Raw genomic sequence first — 20,901 nt, forward strand, 5'->3', positions numbered from 1 at the left:
ATACGAAGAAAACAAAGTACATGGTAGTCAGTAAGCGCGAAATATTAAATACACAACTTTTGTTTAACCAACATCCAATTGACAGAGTGGACAGCTACACATACCTTGGTACCAACATTAACAGCCAATGGGATCACTCCAGTGAAATAAAACAACACATAGGAAAAGCGAGATCGGCGTTCATAATGATTGTTTGGGAAAGTATGTACTATTTCTTTTCATATTTTTACTATTAATATTTCTGTTACGGTTCTGTAATGTTATCTAATTCAATGCTATTCTAACGACTTTGGTAAGACATATTGTTTCCGGTTATTTCGTAAAATTGCTAAACTGGTTGTCTCATGTATTGTGTTTGAAGTACGAAGAATTTGACTTCTTTTGTGTCGCCAATATAGAAACAAATGTACGGTTCGTATTACCAGAACAATTATCGCAACGCAATAGAGTGATTTATTGGTGTACCCTCTTGGTATACAGACCACACGCAACGGTTAGGAGGGTGGTTTCTGACCGTCTTAAGTCTCAACTCAAGACACTTCATCAACAGACAGCGATCGAGACGGACCTAGTGCGTGATAGGTTCTCGCCATCGAGCGTCGGCCGACGCCACGACGCAGTACCAACGAGATTTCCTTTGCTACGACATCAATATTTCAAAGGGTAAGTCTATATTCTCTGTACACACAACAATAATGAGTAAGACCAGTTATTCTCCTAATTTATTGACAGTTATATTTGCTATTTTTCACTAATTGATTTACCAACAAATTATTTCATTTTTTCGTTATAATTATTTATCGAATATCATTTAACCAGCGACCTCATTAAGTTTTATACAAAACAATGATGAAGTCTCTTTTCAGAAGTCACGATTTACCACTTGCTACCAAAATCTCTCTCATTAGATGCTATGTATTTTCTACGTTATTATACGGAGTAGAGGCCTGGACCTGGATCGTGTGACTAATGTTGAGGTCCTACGTAGAATAGGCAAGGAATGCGAGATTATTAACACCATCAAAGAGCGCAAACTAGAATATCTTGGCCATGTTATGAGGAATGAACAGAGATACGGCTTGTTGCAACTCATTCTTCAGGGCAAGGTATTTGAAAAGAGAGGATCAGGGAGAAGAAGAATATCTTGGCTTCAAAACCTGAGAAAGGGGTTTAATATATCGACAACCGGACTATTTAGAATAGCAGCAAGCAAAGTTAGGATAACCATGTTGATCGCCAACATCCGGAACGGATAGGCATCGTAAGAAGAAGAAGAAATGGAATATACGTACTTTTATTATTTATGACTATTTTTATCTTTTTAATTATATGTAGAAATTTGCAACATTGTAACGTGTCAACAAGATTCCGTGTTTGAATTTATTGGAAGCATTTATTATTATGCTCTACGGACGGAGCGGTTGATCACTCAAATGTATGATAAAACGATGAACGGCTAAAACAGCTGAAATGACTGGAATGACAGATCATGCAAACGACAGATTGTATATACGTATTTCTAATTATTGGTCGTCTTTTGCCAAGTTAGAAAAGGAGCATGTTAACTTGGAAAAGATCACTACAGGAACAATGCGACCAATTTGTGGCAATAATAATAGAAGACTCTGAGGTTACAAATCACAACACTTACCACAACATATGTTAAATGAAGACGCTTCATAACTATTGTTGCGTTTAACAATCTTGTAGCAAAATTTTAAAGTAAATACAGAGTATCTTTAATATTTGAAGCACTTTTTTATAATTTGAAGCAATTGATCGTACGAATTTGAGGCGCTGTCACGTTTGCCTTAATAAAAGAGAGCAATTGACAGATTAATTTTCATGGCATACCTTGATTTATGGAGAACAAGTTTTCAAATCGACTGATATGTATAAAAAAGAGTTTAAAGTTTTTATTGAAAATAGAAGAATAACATTGGTACTCCTTAGATATTTTTGATGTGTGTAGATTAGACCCCTTGAAAATATGTATTATCCTTATTATACCATTATGACTATATTTTGGAAACACAGCTTTTGAAGCAAACAAAGATGCATTTTTCGTAGTCGTATTTCGAGTTTCGTCATATCAGTATTTTCTGGTACAAAACTAGGCGGCTCAATTCCTCATCCGAATTAAATAGATATATACCACTCAATTACAAAGGATTGCAGTAACTAAACAATAATAATTTGCATTTGAATGCCGCTGCCGCCGCCGCGTCGAAGTTCGCCGCCAACAAAACAAAACAAAACGTTCTAGAGTAAAGTAAAAAGCAATTAATTCGTTTTTGTGGCCTGAAATGGATTCAATAACATGTGGACGTAACATAGGTCGGATGGGTTTTGTAAAAAACGATGTGATGAATGCGCCAGTGGCGTAACCTCATTAAATAATCATGTGTACACTTTTTTTGTTGAATTTTTTGCAGTCCGTTTTGATGCAAAATGGTTAATTACAAAACTTTGCATTATTTGTATCCTTACGCGGAATCGGCTTTATAAATGACATATGTTTTGACCATGGAACAATCATCCACATACACATCTTGTCTATGTCTTCTTCTCCAAGTCATCAACGTCTTTTTAAGCCTACTAGCCTAAATCGTTCCAGCCACTCACCTTTTTCTTGTATTTTATAATTATTCTCTTGGTGTTGAACGTATATTTTACATTTTATACAATGTTCACCCATTCTCGCATAAATTGGTGCCAAATTAATTGTTCTTCTTTCTTTTTAACTGGCTAATATATATCACTAGTTATCAATTCATCAATTTCTAAAATTCGAAAAATTCGCTTTTATATTTTTAAAATAGAGCAACTTTCTTACAAATCCAATATTATATATCGTGTCATGTCATAACACGACAGTTGATAATGGAGAATTCGTTTCGGCGATACTTCGTAACATTGACAGTTCGTAACTACAAATATTTGTAACGGTATAGTTCGTGTCAAAATTAAATTATTTTGTTTATTTTTGTTAATGTGGAAACCAGTTCTTATTACTGCTGCCATTAAAATTCATCATCATCTTGGTGCTACAGCCCTTAGAGGGCCTCGACCTTCTCAAGCTTTCTACGCCATTCTATTCTGTCCCTCGCTTGCATTTTCCATTTGCCGACTCCGATCTTCTCGGCATCTTGTGTTACCCCGTCCATCCACCTCAGCTTTGGTCTACCCCGTCTTCTCATTCCCACGGGTTGCGCTGTTAGAATCTTTTTTATCATGTTTGACTCAGGGGCCCGGGATACATGTCCTGCCCACTGCAGGCGATTTCGCTTAATTATAGTGGTAATATCTTTACCACCAAACGTATACTTGTAGATATTCTGCAGTTCAAAGTTGTATCTACGCCTCCATATTCCGTTCTCACAGACCGCTCCGAATATCTTGCGTAGCACCTTTCTTTCAAAAATGAATAGAGCGGATTCATCTGTTTTCGTTAGCGTCCATGCCTCTGATCCATATGTGAGAACGGGGACTATCAGTGTTCTATACAGCCTTATACGAGTTTTTTGAGACAGACGTTTGTTAGCTAAGTACTTTGATAGACCATGATAACACCTATTTGCAATTATTATTCGCCTTTTTATTTCCTCAGATGTGTTATTATTGGGGTTAACCGATGTCCCTAGATATATGACTATCAGTGTTCTATACAGCCTTATACGAGTTTTTTGAGACAGACGTTTGTTAGCTAAGTACTTTGATAGACCATGATAACACCTATTTGCAATTATTATTCGCCTTTTTATTTCCTCAGATGTGTTATTATTGGGGTTAACCGATGTCCCTAGATATATGAACTCTTTGACTGCTTCGAAGTTTTGGTCATTGATGATTAAATTTGTGTCAACATTTCCAGCTCTTGTGTTTGTGTTAGTCGCCATGAATTTGGTTTTATTTTGATTTATCTGTAACCCCATTTGTTCTGCTGCTGCTACTAGCTCGGTTAGGATTTCCGCAGTTTTCGCCCTAGTTATTGTTATAATGTCCACGTCGTCTGCATATGCTAGAATTTGGACTGATCTATTAAATATTGTTCCCCTGCTATCTAAATTAGCGTCTCGTACAATTTTTTCTAAGGCGACATTAAAAAGCTGACACGCCAGTGCATCTCCCTGCCTTAACCCTAACCTATGTATTTGAAATGGGAGTCGTTTTGAATTTTTACTGCTGATAGCATCTTCGCTATTATCACTTTTATCAAACATATGAGTTTTTTTTGGAATTACTAACTCATTCATAGCGTTGTAAAGACTTGGTCTAAAGACACTGTCATATGCCGCTTTAAAATCGGAAAAAAATATGATACATATCTATGTTAAACTCTTGCGCTTTTTCGAGGATCTGTCGTAGTGTAAAGATCTGGTTAATGGTTGAACGTTTACGCCTGAATCCTGCCATTAAAATTACATATATCAATTTAATGAACCAACGTCAGGATAAACACTTTTAACTCATTTAACATTTCGTGTAGAAATATATTTTGAAAATTGTGTCTTAAAATAAATATAATCTACTTATAACAGGAATTGTTATAAGTAATGTAATTAAACTTTGTCCTTTTTCATGTTCCCTAAATTGCCAGACACCTAGATAAAGATAATGAAATAATTAGAGAAATGTAAGTAAACATTTTGTAAAGGAAAGTGTGTAATTACCTATTATTACAATAAGCTTTGTGATTGGTTATAGTTGACAAGGGAAATGTTTCCAAACATATAAACTAAGAAACATTATTGATCTTCTAACTTAATTTCTAGAGTTTTCTGAATAATAATTGTTAAGAAATTTATTATTGTATCAAAATAGCGTACCCCATATAACGTTTGCATCTCTGAGAATGATCACACATACACTATAGATTGTCTCAATGTGACTAGTCTGTACAGGGTAAATGCACAACATCGATGCCATACTTCTTTGCAAAACTGTATTAAAATAAATGTCACTTCTTACTACTTAGCCTAATCCATCTTTTGTGTTGAGGGTAGCTTAAGTACTAATCTCCACTAACGACCCTGCCTGACTTCCTTCTCTCAGTGGTTCTCAAACATTAATAATATGTGCTACAACATACTTGGGTTAAATTAAAATTAAATTAGAAATTAAGAAATGCCTTTTATTTATGTAACACAAGCAGTTTGTTTTTAATTCTACAGTATGTGCTAGCGATACAAACCATTTGTTTGCAGATTTAAATAAAATCGAATAAAATAAAACTAAAATTTAAAGAAACATTTTATTTATGTATTGTTCCGTTTAAAAGTTAATAGGGGAAGGACTTTTAAAAACCGCACTGTATATGTTGGCAGTAACAAAACGTAGAAATATCCGAAAATAAAACTAATAAATAAGTTGAAAATTAAAGAAGTTATTGTATTTAATTTCGTGTGTAAGTAATCGTAATTGTACACCATTATATTTAGTTCCTTTTTCTGTCAATCGCTGTCACATTTAATTTCTGCTTCACTATCATCATCATCATTATTATCGTCACTGTCATCACTATCTCCGTTATTTATATTTATAATATCTGGTTCGATATCATCCAACAAATTGTCAATTTCCCACATATTTTTGTCTGTTGCTATTATTTGGTTTACGTAGTTTTTCCACTTCTCTGGCGTAATGACTTGGTGGGCTGCTGTAATGAAATTTTACATTTCATCTTCTTTCAAATTCGCGTTGTGTCCAGCTATATACCGTTTCACTTCACTCCAAACCATTTCGATGGGATTGAGTTCACAGTGATAGGGTGGGAGCCTCAGAATCTTCACATTATGCTTTTTGGCAATATCTTCTACTATGTACCTGTCATATTTTGATTTAAAGGCCATGACTACATCAAATATCTCGCATTTTAGGTAGTCTTCTTTAAAAAATAGGTACTTTGACAGAAGATGGCAGAAGATGCTATTTTGGGCTTAATCTTCTTTTTAAATTTACAGTTATATCAAGAAATACAAAAGTCAAACTCTACAAAACAATAATACGCCCAGTCCTAACATATGGTTCAGAAACCTGGACTTTAACAAAAAGCAATGAAAATATGTTAGGATATTTCTAAAGAAAAATACTAAGGCGAATCTATGGAGCGGTAAATGAAAATGGTGTCTGGAGAAGACGATACAACTTCGAACTCTATAGAATATACCAGGAACCAGATATCGTAAAACACATTAAGATAGGACGTCTGAGGTGGGTAGGCCATGTAATGCGGATGGAGCAAACCGACCCAGCTAGAAAAACGCTCATTGATAGACCTATTGGTCAAAGAAGAAGAGGAAGACCCAGAACAAGATTCCTAGATAACATAGATCAAGATATGAGAAATATGGAAATACGTGCTTAGCGGAGGAAGGCGATGGATAGGGACGACTGGAAAAAAATTCTTGAGGAGGCTAGGACCCACACAGGGTTGTAAAGCCAAAATGATGATAACTTTGACAGAAGCAATTCTTGAGTATCTATTTTTAGTGTTGAACTGTTGGGAATTTGTTCTGATTTTCTGCTGTGATAGGAGGCATTGTCCATTACCACAACAGTTTTTTCTGGCAAATTTAGCATTACGTTATTTTCGAACCAATCTTCGAAGGTCGGTCCATCCATTTCGTCGTGGTATTCCTGAGTATTTCTCTTTGCCAAAAACGTGAGCTCTGCTCCATCAACAAATCCACTGGTAGATTCTGCGTACGATAAAACGAACCGTGCACCACGAGCTGTTGGAGCCTTTAATCCTATTGTCAGACCACGAACAAAAGCATCGCGATGAGATGTAATTGTTTATCAACCCATTCGTTTTTCACACTGTGTCCGATATTTACACATGAAGCATTCTGAACGGTATTTACGAATTGCGCGTAAATAACGATGACGCCACGAGATGATTTCTGGTTTGTCAATCAAAATTGATACACGTTTTATAAACACAAAATGTATATCACTCAGCAAGCGATGTAGCGTGGCCTGTGAAAAGTTGGACAAAGTTTCTTCGACATTTACAACAGCTGATATGGTGTTTATTGTTGGTGGTATGTTGTCACGAAAAAATTGATGAACTATTCTACAAATTTGGCCCCTGACACCTTCATCGTACTTGTTTTTTTTTAAGGTTAAAATACGTTTATTGACGTTTATATTTTTATTTTTTTTTATTTCGCTTCTTGGGCCTGCTCTTTGAAGATTGTAATCCAGCAGGTGATGAATATTTCTGTCGTATGCGAAACAGAGTATTTTCGCAAACACCACTCATTTCTGACACTTTCCTAATTACACTTGATACAGAATCGTTGTTATACTAATTACGATGATAATTAATAATATTCATTAGTATCTGCTTCTCTAAAATTTTCAGAACTTTTCCACTTTTCATTGAACAATTTCATCCATTTTACGGTAAAAATTCGGCGTCAAATATAATAATAACCAACAACAGAAAATAAAAATAATTGCCAACAGCAAATCACAACAACAGCCACCAACAAATATTAACAATAAAAAAACAGTAACAGTACATCCAAGATGGTACAGAACAAATAAAGACTAATTAAGGCCCTGGATGTATCAAGCTTTTAAACATATTCTGTACAAGAATTACTCTAATTGCTTGTAAAGTAAAGTATCTACGGATACAATAATTACAAACAGTTCCATCAATAATTGTCAATAATTTGAAGCTATCATTTATTGTGTGAATAAGATTAATATTAAAAATCTTAATATTACAATGGCCTATACATTTCAGAAAATGGCAGATGTGCGTTTAACTTTGGGTAAGTTGGATCAGATTAAATTATGATTTTAATAAACTATCGAGAATATCGTAGGTGAATGTCAAGGAAATATTGCAGCAGCCGCAAGGCGTTATGCAGTAAAATACCCCAATCGAACTACACCCGATAGACGATTATTTTTGACCATTGATCGTCGTTTACGGGAAACGGGTACATTCCAACCACAAGTTGCTGGCAATAGCGGTCGTCCAATAATAGATGCAACTGATGAAGACATTTTAGAAATCATTGAAGAAGTCCCTGGAATAAGTACAAGGGTAATAGCTGCTCTACTAAATGTTCCTCGCGTAAGGGTTTGGAGGTGTTTGAAGGATCAGCTGTTTAAATCCTATCACTTAACAACGGTTCAAGAGTTATTGGTTGAATATTATCCTAATAGGATTGGATTTTGCGATTGGTTGTTAACTAAAAACACTCGAAATGGTAATTTTATTCGAAATATTTTGTCTACCGACGAGGCTACCTTCAGTAGAAAGGGAATAACAAACCACCATAACGAGCACATTTGGGAAGACGAAAATCCTCACGCCAAAAAAACGACTCATCACCAAAGGACTTTCAAAGTTGTTTGGGCAGGAATTGTGGATAACAATCTAATAGGCTCAGTATTTCTTTCCAACAATTTAAATGGTGATTATTATTTGCAGAGTATGGCAAACGATTTACAAGAGTATTTGGAAGAAGTGAATATTGCAATAAGGCAAAATATGTGGTTTCTACAAGATGGCGCTTCACGGCATTACAGTAATAAAGTCCGGGAATACCTTTTGCACGCAGTATCCTGCCTGTATATTAAAAGGGGTCGTGACGCACCTATTTCTTGGCCACCCAGAAGTCCAGGTCTCAACCCCATGGACTTTTGCTTTTGGGGGTTTATGAAAGAGAAAGTGTATTCTGTAACAATAGAGGACGAACAATAATTGAGGGTTAGAATAATTAAGGCTGCAAATCAATTTGGTTAGAAAAATATGATTTTTCAGCGCATTCTGTTTTCCTTATTAAAACGACGCCGAATGTGCATTGAAGAAAATGGGGGTCATTTTGAACATTTATTATAATATCATATTTATTATAGTTATAGATATTTTTTGTACTTTTAAATTCATTTAAGCCATTTTCTAAAGGTTAATGAAAAGGGCCGTAACTCAATAAAAACTGTTTTTTGAAAAAGTAATGTGAGACAAAAAATTTTAAAAATAATGTGTTAAACTAATGATGCCACAAAATGCATTTTATTTGAACGTACTTAAAAGTTTGGGGGGATTTAGGGCTGCACACCCCCTTAAAATTTTTCTGTGCCCTTAGATTTTGTTGTTTCTTTTGTATGAAAAATGCTTTCAGAACAAGAAACTAACGTGTCCATTTTTATTACAAAATGTCAAGCAGTTTAGGAGATAATGCAAAAAAACAATTTTTAATTTGTAATTTCAAAGGGCTGTAACTTTTTTTGTGTACACTTTTGTACTTAAGTAAGTTGGATTCAATCAATTTATTTTTTCCCCGGAATGCGTGATTTAATTTATGGCATACCTTTTTGAAACACCCTGTATAATGACATAAGGTCGATGTTATATGATTTCATATAAAGGTTCCGGTTGGACAAAGTCGTCCTTCTTTCGAGCAGGAAAGATGTATGTTCCCTTTATGTGATATCCTATAACATCGACCTTGTGTCATTATTTTATTACAATGAACCATGATTGTCATGTAATAAAAAGGTTTTCAAACCTATTTTCGTAGCTAGTTTCAACTACTTTTAAAATGTTTCACTGATGATGGTTCGATCAGACCAAAAACGTTTTGAAAATTAATAATCCTTTTGGATAAATCCTAAATATTTTTAATAAAATATACCATCATACACCAGAAGTCTTTACTCTTCTGCAAGTTTTTTTATTACTGTTCGATTTTTGGACAGTTTTGTGCAGATGAATACTCGTTTACTGTTAAAAAAAATTAAAATAAATAAAATAAATAAATGTGCTCAATAAAATTTAAAGTAAAGACAATAAAATATTCTTAAATAAAATGATGAATAAATAAAAATAGTAGGTACAAAAGATATACAAATTTTGAATGAACGAATTATTTTTCTACAGGTTGCTTGGACTATACTTCCCTATTCTAAAATCAAAAATGTCAAAACAAAAAATAGCTCTAGTAACGGCTATGAACCACTCATGATGCACAAGAGTGAAACCTGCGGGCGACCTGGTCGATATGCTCATCAACTGTTTTAGCCACATTGACATAGTACACTCCGATCAACAAAATGACAACAGAGGGAATCCTAAAATTGGTTTGGATTAAACGCAAAGCACTGGATTATCGGACTCCACCAGTTTTATCTTTTGGAAACGTGTTGTCTAACCGTCCTGCCGGAAATATTTTACAAAAACGAACGGGACGTTCGGTTTATCACAACAAATTGTTTTTTGAACTATGCAAAATACGTTTCTAACGCGAAATTATATATCGGATATAGATTTTAGTAAAAGAGACTTAAAACTTTTATCTGAATAAATTAGAAAAATGTTGAAAATCAGAACTTCAAATAAAAAGTTTATTTTATAATTTGTGGTTTTTTATTCTTAACGAAATATCTAATAAAAGCAGAAATACTATAGATATATGGTTTCAAAAACATTTTTTTTGTTTCAGATATGCCTCAGTTTGGTTTAAGTAGTACAAACTCCCATTGGGGCTACAGTACGGCGGGTGCATACTCCTCCTACTTTACACCCGGAGCTTTAGGTTCCTGTGCTGCTCCAACGTCTCAGTTCAACACTCCCGCCCTTGGTTTTTCTGGAAGTACACCCGATCAGTCGTCCACACAAGATGCCTTTACCACAAGTTCTGCAGTTAGTTCATGTGAGTATAAATAATTATTTTTCTTTTGCACATTCATGTATTTACAACTTAAATCTGTATGAGACACCTTCCGAATTCTTGTTCTTATGACTGGTTTGTCTCTGTTCAGTGGGGGGTCAGGCAATGAAGTGGTAGCAAGGTCTCATTCCATGGAGTGGGCGTAATGGGTTAGGTCATGGAGTGGGGGTATGTAAAAATGACGTGCATCCTTTCCTCCATGCTATGGCATGCTGAATGAGCCATACAACCTCTAGTCAACACTCTGAGGTATGAGCGGGAATACAAAGTGTATCAATACTCATACCCTTATGAAACGCACCTGGCAGATTATAAGAACCTTCACATTTTACACTTTTTAACTTGTCTTCAGTAAAATGTCTTTAATCTTTCCTATCAGCCTCTCTTGGCTAACCCTTGTATTTTCCGACCCTGAATGGCTATACGGTTTCCGAGGGCAAACGGGTCACTATATTTCCTTCTAGTATACACTCTAAAACTCGATAACACGCTTGGCCAGCGCGGCATTTCAAGGCCAAATTTCCTTTTATGATGGAATCATCAAGTGTACGGCCCTCAGTCTCCGGCGGTGTAAATTTCCCTGACTAAGGTGGCGGTCAGAACAGAGTTGGAGCAGAGAGTGCTAAGAATTACCGGAAAAGATCAGGCCACTATACCAAACGACAAATGCAACTACAACGTACAACATATCAATAGAAGCATTAATGATAGAACTATATAAAGAACTTAAACAGATCAAATGGGATATAGTCGATATAAGTAAGGCTCGAGGAGAAGATCAAATAAGACGTAAGTCTGGATATATGTTTAATTTTAGAGGAAGCGAAAAGCCATCTGTCGGAAAAGTTGGTTTTTTAATCCATAAAAAATACGTACCAAACATAATTACAATAAAACGTGTATGTACCAGAGTTACTTATCTTATTATTCAATTAAATATAAGATAATGACAAATCTTAGAGTCATCGAAAATATTTGCGTAGGAACAAGATCCATAAAACAGGTAATGGCCTATAAATACCTAGGTCTCGAGATTCGCACAGGAAAAGATAACTAAACCGTTAAGCTTCTTCGTCTTAACTGCTTTGGACAGTCTCTTGGACATACCAATATGTGTTAAAAGATAAACCTTTATTCAGTGTATTTTGCCAGTGTTGACTTACGGAGCGGAAACGTTGATCATAAAAAGGAAAACAGTGCAAAATATCCGTGTGCTACGACAAAGATTAGGAGTAGCTGATACCGTAGAGAGAATAGCAACACTGAAGTGGAACTGGCAGGTCACGTGGCTTAAATGACAAACAACAGATGGACAAAGCAGATACTGGAATGGAAACCAATAGATGATGCCTACCACCAAAGCAGAGGTCGGCCACCAATACGTTAGACTGACGATCTGAAACGTTGCTATAGAAATTAATGCAAGAGGCTCAAAATCGAAACAGATGGAAAATTATAAGGGAGATCTATATCCAGCAGTGGACAAGCGTAAATAGAATGATGTTGATAATGTTACTGATACTTAGCTAGTAAATTCCTTACTGTTTTTAATGTGTTGTTAAGTTCTTAACTCACCAGCTCATTATTGGTCGACTTTTTCTTTTCTTTAACAGTATACTTACATCCACTTCTACTCTTCTATATCTTCCTATTCTACTATAGATCAAAATATTTAAACGCGTCTGTCTTTTTTTCTTTGTTGTTTATGTGAGAAATATTTGTTTTTAACACTCGATCTAATTTAATCCAAATACCTTGATCATTCCAAGTTCCATTCATTAATCTTTTCTATTACCTGAATGTTTTCAGTTAGGTTTGTCTATTTTTTCTTCTTTTTTTTAAATTTCTTGCAATAAAATATTTTTTTCATGTAATGGAAAGAAGGACCAAGTCCATAACCTCCAATCCTTTTGGACCAGGAAGAATTATATAAAGTATTTTGCCCTTAGTCGAGAGGATCTGGTTCTTAGTCACTGGAGACTGGCCTTCCCCCTTTTCATTTTGAGATAGAATTTGGTGATTATATGCTAATAAAAATTCTATACTTTGAGGCGTTTTTTTTATTTGTAATACTCACCCATCAGATTAGTGGGCATTCCAAGATCTAAAGTCTGTATTTTCAACTACTTTCTTTGTTATTTAGGCTAGAAACCGATTGTGGTGGAGTTTTTGTGTTAATTTATTCCTGTTTTATTCTTGACGTACAGAAATCTATAAAATAGGCACATGTCGTAAGAAGGCTAATAATGATATAACCTGGTCATCTGATAATCAGCATCTATTCTTCAACATCTTCTACTAGGTGCTGCTTACCTCACAGAATTACCTATCCATACCAAGTATGAATATTATCTGCGTTATTTCAAAGGTCTGACATCTCTTAAAAATAACAAAATGTATCTTATAAGTAAGATTTGTTTATATTCTCATTTGGTTTTTCATTTAAAAACTTTCTTTTAACATAAAACAATTTGAGCAATAAATCGTTTTAAAACTTCTCCATTCATTTAAGTTTTATTAGTCTCGTTTTAAGATTTTTTAAATTGTTATTATGCATTTTTACTAAATCTATCTGTTTGTTTCAGTAATACCGGAAGCTTCAACCACAGATCTAGACCAGCATCTTGGTTTAGTGTCAGCACAAAACCACACAAATCATTCACACACGTCGTCACATACATCTTCCCTTCTGGTACCTCGGTATTCAAGTAACCACACTGACTTCACTTTATCAGGTCCTAGATCTTTATCAGACAACTCGAGTGCAGCCGAAAGTCCCGTCCAAGATGATCTTCTGAATACCCAAAGTACTTTAGGGGTAAACCACGTAAACAACAGTTCCAATTTCCTACACCAAAATATGTCACAGAGCTCGTACTCGACTAGCAACTGTAATAACTCTATCTATCCCGTTTTACCTGGTTTATTGTACTCTCAGTTATATTCAGCAGCTAATCAGTCTCATAACTTTCACTCTTTACACACGCACACAACTCACGCCCAACACAACGATCTCCAAAGTGTAATGGACCATCTATCAACCAGTAATCAGCGGCAAATGGTTAACGGTACTACAGATTTGCTTCTTAGCAACAACGGAACCTGTGCAGCAGCAGCGGCGCGCCAAGACGACGGCCACAACAGGGGTTTGAGCAGCAATGGTTCACAGAGAGGTCCTGGACAAAACGGAGACGCCGTTGTATGGAGACCCTACTAGTTATGTTATAGTAAATATGTTTTCTTGAAAGACTGAACTTTTAGACTGTCGATAATTATTTTGATAATGTCAATATTCACATAGAAGCTTTTTGTCGGTCTACGTAGTACCTTCATAAAGTTGCTTGAGAGTAATTTTATCTACTCCAATAACAACCAGTAATACATTTTAGGCCTCGGAATGACCACAGTGGATATTAAAGATCCATGTTTACATCAATCTAAATATGATCAAAAAATTTCCTTATAATTTTTCGTATTTAAATAAAAATGTTTGCCATTACGAATAATTTAGAGAAAATTAGTCAAGGAAGTTTATACATTCTGACCTGAAAGATGTTTTATCGATCCTGCATCCATTATTTAGTTCAGAAGTTGTACATTTTTAAAGAAAAACATTTGTTTTATCAAACCAAAGCAGAAGAAATAACTATAGTGTTGATGACCGTTGCATACGATTGATAAATCTTGATATATTTCAGACCCCATATTTTTTTACAAAGTCCCAAGTTAAATGCATCTTAAACGTAAGGGCCAATCAAGTAGCACAAGAATTATTGAGAAATAGAAAAATTTGAAAGAAAGCAAAAGTCCAACCGTTGGCGAAAGTTGACTCTTAATACACCGTTTACCCTAAAGTAACTAAACAAAGTCTAATTCAGTTAAAAAATAGAAAGACTGCTGCTGTAGACAACATATGCACGGAACAGATTAAGCACTTTATACCCCGTACTAAATTATGGATATTGCAGCTATTCATCACCTGTGTGAGAACCAAGAAGGTACCAAATTCCTGTCGGAAATCCTAAGTAATTACCTGAGAAAGATTTAGCAAAACCAAGCAGTTACAGACCAATATCGTTATTTAAGCTATTGGAAGAAATGATAATAAAACGCGTTGAAAAGACTATCAAACAGAATCTAATCCCGCACTCACTAACTACATAGAGATTGGCTACGAGTAAAAACGAATTATGGATGTATCGTTGCACCGTTATCAAACAGAATACCTATTATCAAAGATCTTCTAAACCACTAGAGATATTATTCTAACAAAGCTAATCGCATCTTTACTGCAGAACGGAAGGATCTTCTTCATCTTAAGTGGTAAAAAGAGCAGTTGCAGAAACCAAAAAAATGGCATGCCACAAGTGAGTGTCCTTGCACCAATGCTGTTTAATATTTGTACCAATGACAAACTCATACCAATTTCTATATGTAGATGATCTGGCCATAGCTATTTAAGACAAGACCTACTATAGGTAAAGACTAATCTAGAAGCCCCACTGTACACCATGTTCGAATTCTATGACCAAAACCCCCTAAAACTCAACCCAAAGAAAACTAAAATTTGCGCCTTTTATGTCAGACACAAGAACAAGAGCCAGCTAAAAGTACGTAGAGGGAATGACCCTGAAATACTCATTCCGTCCAAAATATCTCGGAGTAGAACTGAATACTTAAATGGTCTGGACACGTATGACACGTGGATTAAGAGGTTTTAGCTAAAATTTGTACAAGTGTGGCGTCAGACAGCGACGTGTTGTCACCGATGTTGTTTAATGCCTACACCGAATCAGTTTTTGAGATAGCGTTAAATATTTCTTGTCTAGGTGTTAAAATCGGTGGTGAAATTAATATTGACATGAGATAATACAAAGATGATACCACCATAATGGCAAAGAGTCTAGAAGACCTTCAAACCCTGTTGAACGCTGTAAACAACAAATGCATTGAAAAAGGCTTAACGATCAACGCAAAGAAAATACAATAGGTGGTGGTCGGAAAAATTATTATCTAAGACTCAGTACTAAAGTAAGATAAAAATTCTGGAAAGGGTGAAATAGTTTAGATATCTGGGTAGCTAGATTGACTACAGGATTTAAAGTGACGAGAAAATTTCAACCAGAATAGAACTTGCATAAAAAACTTTATTAAAAACTGTCGTTCTATATTGTGAAGTAGAAGTCTGTCATGTCTAAGAGTATTGATGTGCTACGTTTGCTCCGCTTTATTCTATGGATATAAAGCCTGGACAATAAAAATAAAAAAAATTAAATTTAAGAAAGTGTTCTGGAAACCATACACAACGAGCGAACATCGATCAACATCAATAAAATGAGAAAGATCTAATACTTCATATATAATCAGAAGAACTAAATATCGCTAACGCTGGTTGATCATTCAGGAAAAAATCAAAGTAAAATGCAGAATCGGAAGAAAACATCTGTCCTGGCTGCGTAACTTTAGACAATGGACAGGCCTAACGGTCGAGGAATTGTTTCATCTAACTGACAATTGAGAAGCATTGCATCAGCTTAATAATATGACGATAGCCAACGCTTAAACACAATCAAGGTACACAAAGAAGAATAATGTACGGTATAGAACACTTACAAATAAACAACATTGTTAAAAATAAGACAAAAAAATCGCGTCCAAGAATAATATTCTTAGAAAACTCGCAGTTAGTCGATGGGGCGCAAACCCTACAGTTTTCAAAACAACAACACACGTCCTGTGTTAATCAGCAGAGAAATACATATGCACGCCCAAGGTGGAGCAGATCTGTACGTACATAACCAGTAGATGTAGCCTTGTAGATGACGAAACGTGCCGAATAATTACCGGGTGCATGAAATCTACACCTTTTTTGTCTCACCTCTATAGAGCCGAGTGCTTCGCCCCTCCACAAACACGACGAAAGGCAGAAAAACACATCGAAATATTCAAACAAGCATTTGACGATAGACACCTGGTATATGAGGTACCACTACACGAACAGTTTAGATTAAGATCAAGGAAAGGCATTCTAGCGACAATCCCACTAGAGTCACCTGACTAACCAATACGCGAAGATAATCCTGGTGGAACATGGACTGAAGAACATCATGCAACCTCTTCTGTCCACTGCTGGACATAGGTCTCTCCGATTTTTCGCCACTCTTCACGGTTCTGTACTTCTTGTTGCCATTTCTTGGATATTCGTCTAATGTCGTCCATCCAGCGTGTTGGTGGTCGTCCTCTGCTGCGTTTGTCTTCTCTTGGCGCCAGTCAATTAGTTTTCTGGTCCATCTTGTGTCTTTCAGTCTCGCTATGTGACCTGCCCAATTCCATTTCAGCTTGGCTGTTCTTTTCCTTAAGTCTTGATTCCTTATTTTGTCTTTTTTTGTCCCGCCGAGAATTGATCTTTACATGCGTCTTCTGCTCCGTATGTCATAATAGAAAGAACGCATTGGTCAAATGTCTTTCGTTTCATGGCTATCGGGATGTTGCTCGTAAGGATGTCTCTTAGTAAACCATACGCCGCCCAAGCAAGTGTTATTCGTCGTTGAAATGCGCAGGTCTGGTTGTCCTTGCCTATTCTGATTTCATGACCAAGATATGTACTTTTCTGTAAATTCTACCACTTGATTTTGGATGATTAGGTGTTCGTTGGGAAATAAATTTGTCATAAATTTGGTCTTACTGATGTTCAGTTTTAGACCTATTGTTGAAGATACATTTTCTAATTCTTGTACCATTTGTTGTACTTCACCCAGATCTTCGGTAATAAGTACTATGTCGTCGACAAAACGCAGATGATTGAGCATTTCTCCATCTATTTTTATTCCTCCATTTTCCCACTTTCCCCACGGGGGAAGGGAACTAAGAGGAAAAATACTGGCACTATTGAAAAATATATGGAAAGAAGAGAAAATGCCAGGGGACTGGGAGGTAGGGCAGATCATAACAATACATAAAAAGGGAGACCAACAAATCTGTGAAAATTATAGAGGAATAACGTTACTAAATACAACATATAAAATATTGACATCAATAATCAAAAAGAGGTTATCAAAGGTCACAAAGAAGACAGTAGAACAGTACCAATGTGGATTCACAGAAGGAAGATCTACAATAGATGCAATACACACAATAAAACAAATAATGGAAAAAGCAAACGAGTATAAATTAGAATTGGAAATGTTTTCATAGACTTCAAACAGGCATTTGATTCAATTAAAGGAACGGATTAATGATAGCACTCAAAAAATTAAAAATTCCACCCAAACTCAGAAAATTAATAGAAATGACAATGAGAACTACAAAAATAAGCATAAAGACACAAAGAGGAGAGACAGAGGAATTTATTATAAATAAAGGGATGAAACAAGGAGATGCCTTATCAACAACGCTATTTAATCTAGCATTAGAATATGTACTACGAAATATAAATAAAGGAAATCTCAGAACAAGAGGTGGTCAAATAATTGCATATGCAGACGATATTGCTATTATTACAAAGAACAGAAAAATAATGAAAGAAATGCTAAAAGAAATAAGAGGAGGTAATGGGGCTAAGATTAAATCAAGAAAAGACAAAAATATTAAGATTAGGGAAAAAACCAATGAAAGAAAAAATCAAAATAGGAAGTTCTGAGTTTGAAGAAGTAGAATACTTCAAATACCTAGGAGTTACAATAAGTAAATCCGGAGAAAGGAAATCCGAAATAAAAGAAAAAATATTAGCAGCGAATAAAGCTTATTTTGCAAACAAAACATTACTTAAAAGCAAAACACTGACTAAAAAAAGTAAGATGAGCATTTATAACACCATAATTAGGCCAATATTATTATATGCAGGAGAAACAATGAGGATGGTTAAAAAAGATGAAGAAGACTTAAGAATAGCAGAGAGAAAGATTATGAGAACCATACTAGGACCAATCAGAACAGAGCAAAATGAATATAGAAGCAGAACAAATGCAGAAATTAAGGAAGAACTTAAGGAAGACATCGTAACTAAAATAAAGCAATGCAGAGTTAGATGGTTAGGTCACATTTGGCGAGCGGGCGATGAGGCAGTGTCGTACGCAATGATAGAATGGAATCCAGGAGGAAAAAAGAGAAGGGGAAGACCGAGATCAAAGTGGCTGCAAGAAGTTGAAGAAGACCTCCAAAGGGCAGGAGTCAGAGAATGGAGAGGAAGAACTAGAGACAGGAAAAGATGGAGAGATATTGTTAAGAAGATAAGATAAACAAAAAATTCTGATCCACTTAAGAAATCGGATCTAGAAAGCATTTGCGGTTTAACCCCACACTGGGGTGTATAGCCATTATATATATATATATATATATATATATATATATATATATATATATATATATATATATATATATATATATTTCCCACTTTAGCATTTTAAAGGCGTATTCGAGGACCGTTATAAATAATTTAGGTGAGAGAGTGACGCCCTGTCTCACAGCTCGCTTGATAAGAATTTTTCTGGTGGTGTCATGTAGTTTTACACGCATTGTGGCGTTTTGGTATAATGTTTGTACTAACTTTGTGAGCCGGTAATCTATTCTACTATTGTTCAGAGCAGTTATAATGCTGTCTAATGCCACCACAGTGTCGAAGGCTTTGTGAAAGTCTACGAAAAGTACCAGTGGTCTGTTATATTCTAGCGACTTTCCTATTAAGTTTTTTACTATTTATAGGTGATCGTTTGTTCCGAATTTTGAGCGGAAGCCAGCTTGTTCTCGGGGCTGGTAGAAATCTAACTTTTTCTCTAGTCTGGTCGTAATTATTCGGGTAAACATTTTTAGATGTGGTTCAATAGGCTGATTTGTCTATAGTTTTCTAGGTGCGCCTTGTTTCCTTTCTTGTGTAGTAAAATTCTTACTGCATTGTTCCATGTTTTTGGTATGCAACAATCTGTTAAACAAAAGTTAAACAACATTTTTATGGTTGAGAAGGGCACGTCCGCCCATCTTTATAGCTTCTATTACGACTCCATCTTCTACTGGCGCTTTGTTGTTTTTCATCTTTTTCATGCGACTGAAGAACATGGAAGTCAATAAACAGAACAAAAAGAGATGTTTTTAAAGACAAATAAAATCAGGTGAAGTAGAATCGATGCACTATGCGAATGCGATGATTTTCAGAACATGGAACATCTACTAAAGTGCAGACTATGCCCTGGTAGATGCAACCTCAAAGAATTGTAGCATATCTCAATAATGCCACTGGCTTCGCCCGTTAATGGGCAAAAAACGTTATATATTTTGATGCGGACACGAAAAAGTAAAAAGTACAGCTACAAAGTCTACGGCACGTTCACAGAGACCTTATTGCTTTAGTGGTAATATATGCCAGATGCTCATTATTCATAAGTTTTCTTTCTAGGATAATGTTTCTAGATAATTAACATCTTCCGATATTGATAGTGTTGTTCCATTTATTGTAGGGAGTTGGATTTAGAGGGCCATAGATGGACTTTCGTATATCAATTGCTCCTTAAATGTATTATTATCTTTGGTTTATTTATTTTAAATGTTATTGGTCGGAAAATGTAGCAACTCTATTCCTATTTTGATTCGGCTTTTCTTGTGACACCGTAACACAATTTACTATTTTTACTAAGATTTAGCCACAATTTTAATTTAAAATAAGTTTATTTTGAAGTTTCGATTTCTACTTCAAAAATCGTTCCAAAGTGGACTTCGAAACGTAAAAAGTAACTTATTTTAAAATATAATTGTGGGTAAATACCACTAAAAATAGTAAATTCTACCTTAATATTGGCTTTCTCATAAAACTACCCCAATGTATCTTTCACCGATCTATGTGGTAAGTATTGATATTCGTTAGACAACGCTCTTAAAATTCAGTGTTTCATGTAATACCAATTACAAAAATAATGATTTTTAGGTAAAAACTATTATAAAAATCCTAATTTGAGTTTGTAGAAATACCTCACTTATAATTAAACAAAAAATTGATACTATTGCAGGGAAAATATTCACCAGGTGCATATAAGTATATTGCTAGTTTAAACCATCAGCAACACTTTCTACATAAACTACTTACATCTACTTTATTCTTTGTTGAGTGTTTCCATCTTCTTAAATTTGTCCATTCCCCTTCTACTTTTGCTTCTATGTGTCTCGGAGTTATGATTCTTTGTCTGTTATTTTAATATTATCGCAGAATCTGGTCATT

At 35.2% G+C, this 20,901-nt stretch overlaps 1 protein-coding gene across 2 annotated transcripts in view; it reads left to right on the forward strand.

Moving 5' to 3' along the window:
• The window catches only part of RunxA (RUNX family transcription factor Runt related A), a 91,437-nt gene extending 77,344 nt beyond the window's left edge, over window positions 1-14,093 (forward strand). For both annotated transcript variants that reach the window (XM_072538511.1, XM_072538512.1), the window contains exons 4-5: window positions 10,470-10,679; window positions 13,283-14,093. In XM_072538511.1, the coding sequence (XP_072394612.1) occupies window positions 10,470-10,679; window positions 13,283-13,914 (842 nt within the window). In that variant the 3' untranslated portion in view covers window positions 13,915-14,093. The remainder of the gene's footprint in view (window positions 1-10,469; window positions 10,680-13,282) is intronic.
• The last annotated feature ends 6,808 nt before the right edge of the window (window positions 14,094-20,901 follow it).

This window comes from Diabrotica undecimpunctata, chromosome 7, assembly GCF_040954645.1.
Source record: "Diabrotica undecimpunctata isolate CICGRU chromosome 7, icDiaUnde3, whole genome shotgun sequence".
In the NCBI taxonomy this organism is placed as follows: domain Eukaryota; kingdom Metazoa; phylum Arthropoda; class Insecta; order Coleoptera; family Chrysomelidae; genus Diabrotica; species Diabrotica undecimpunctata.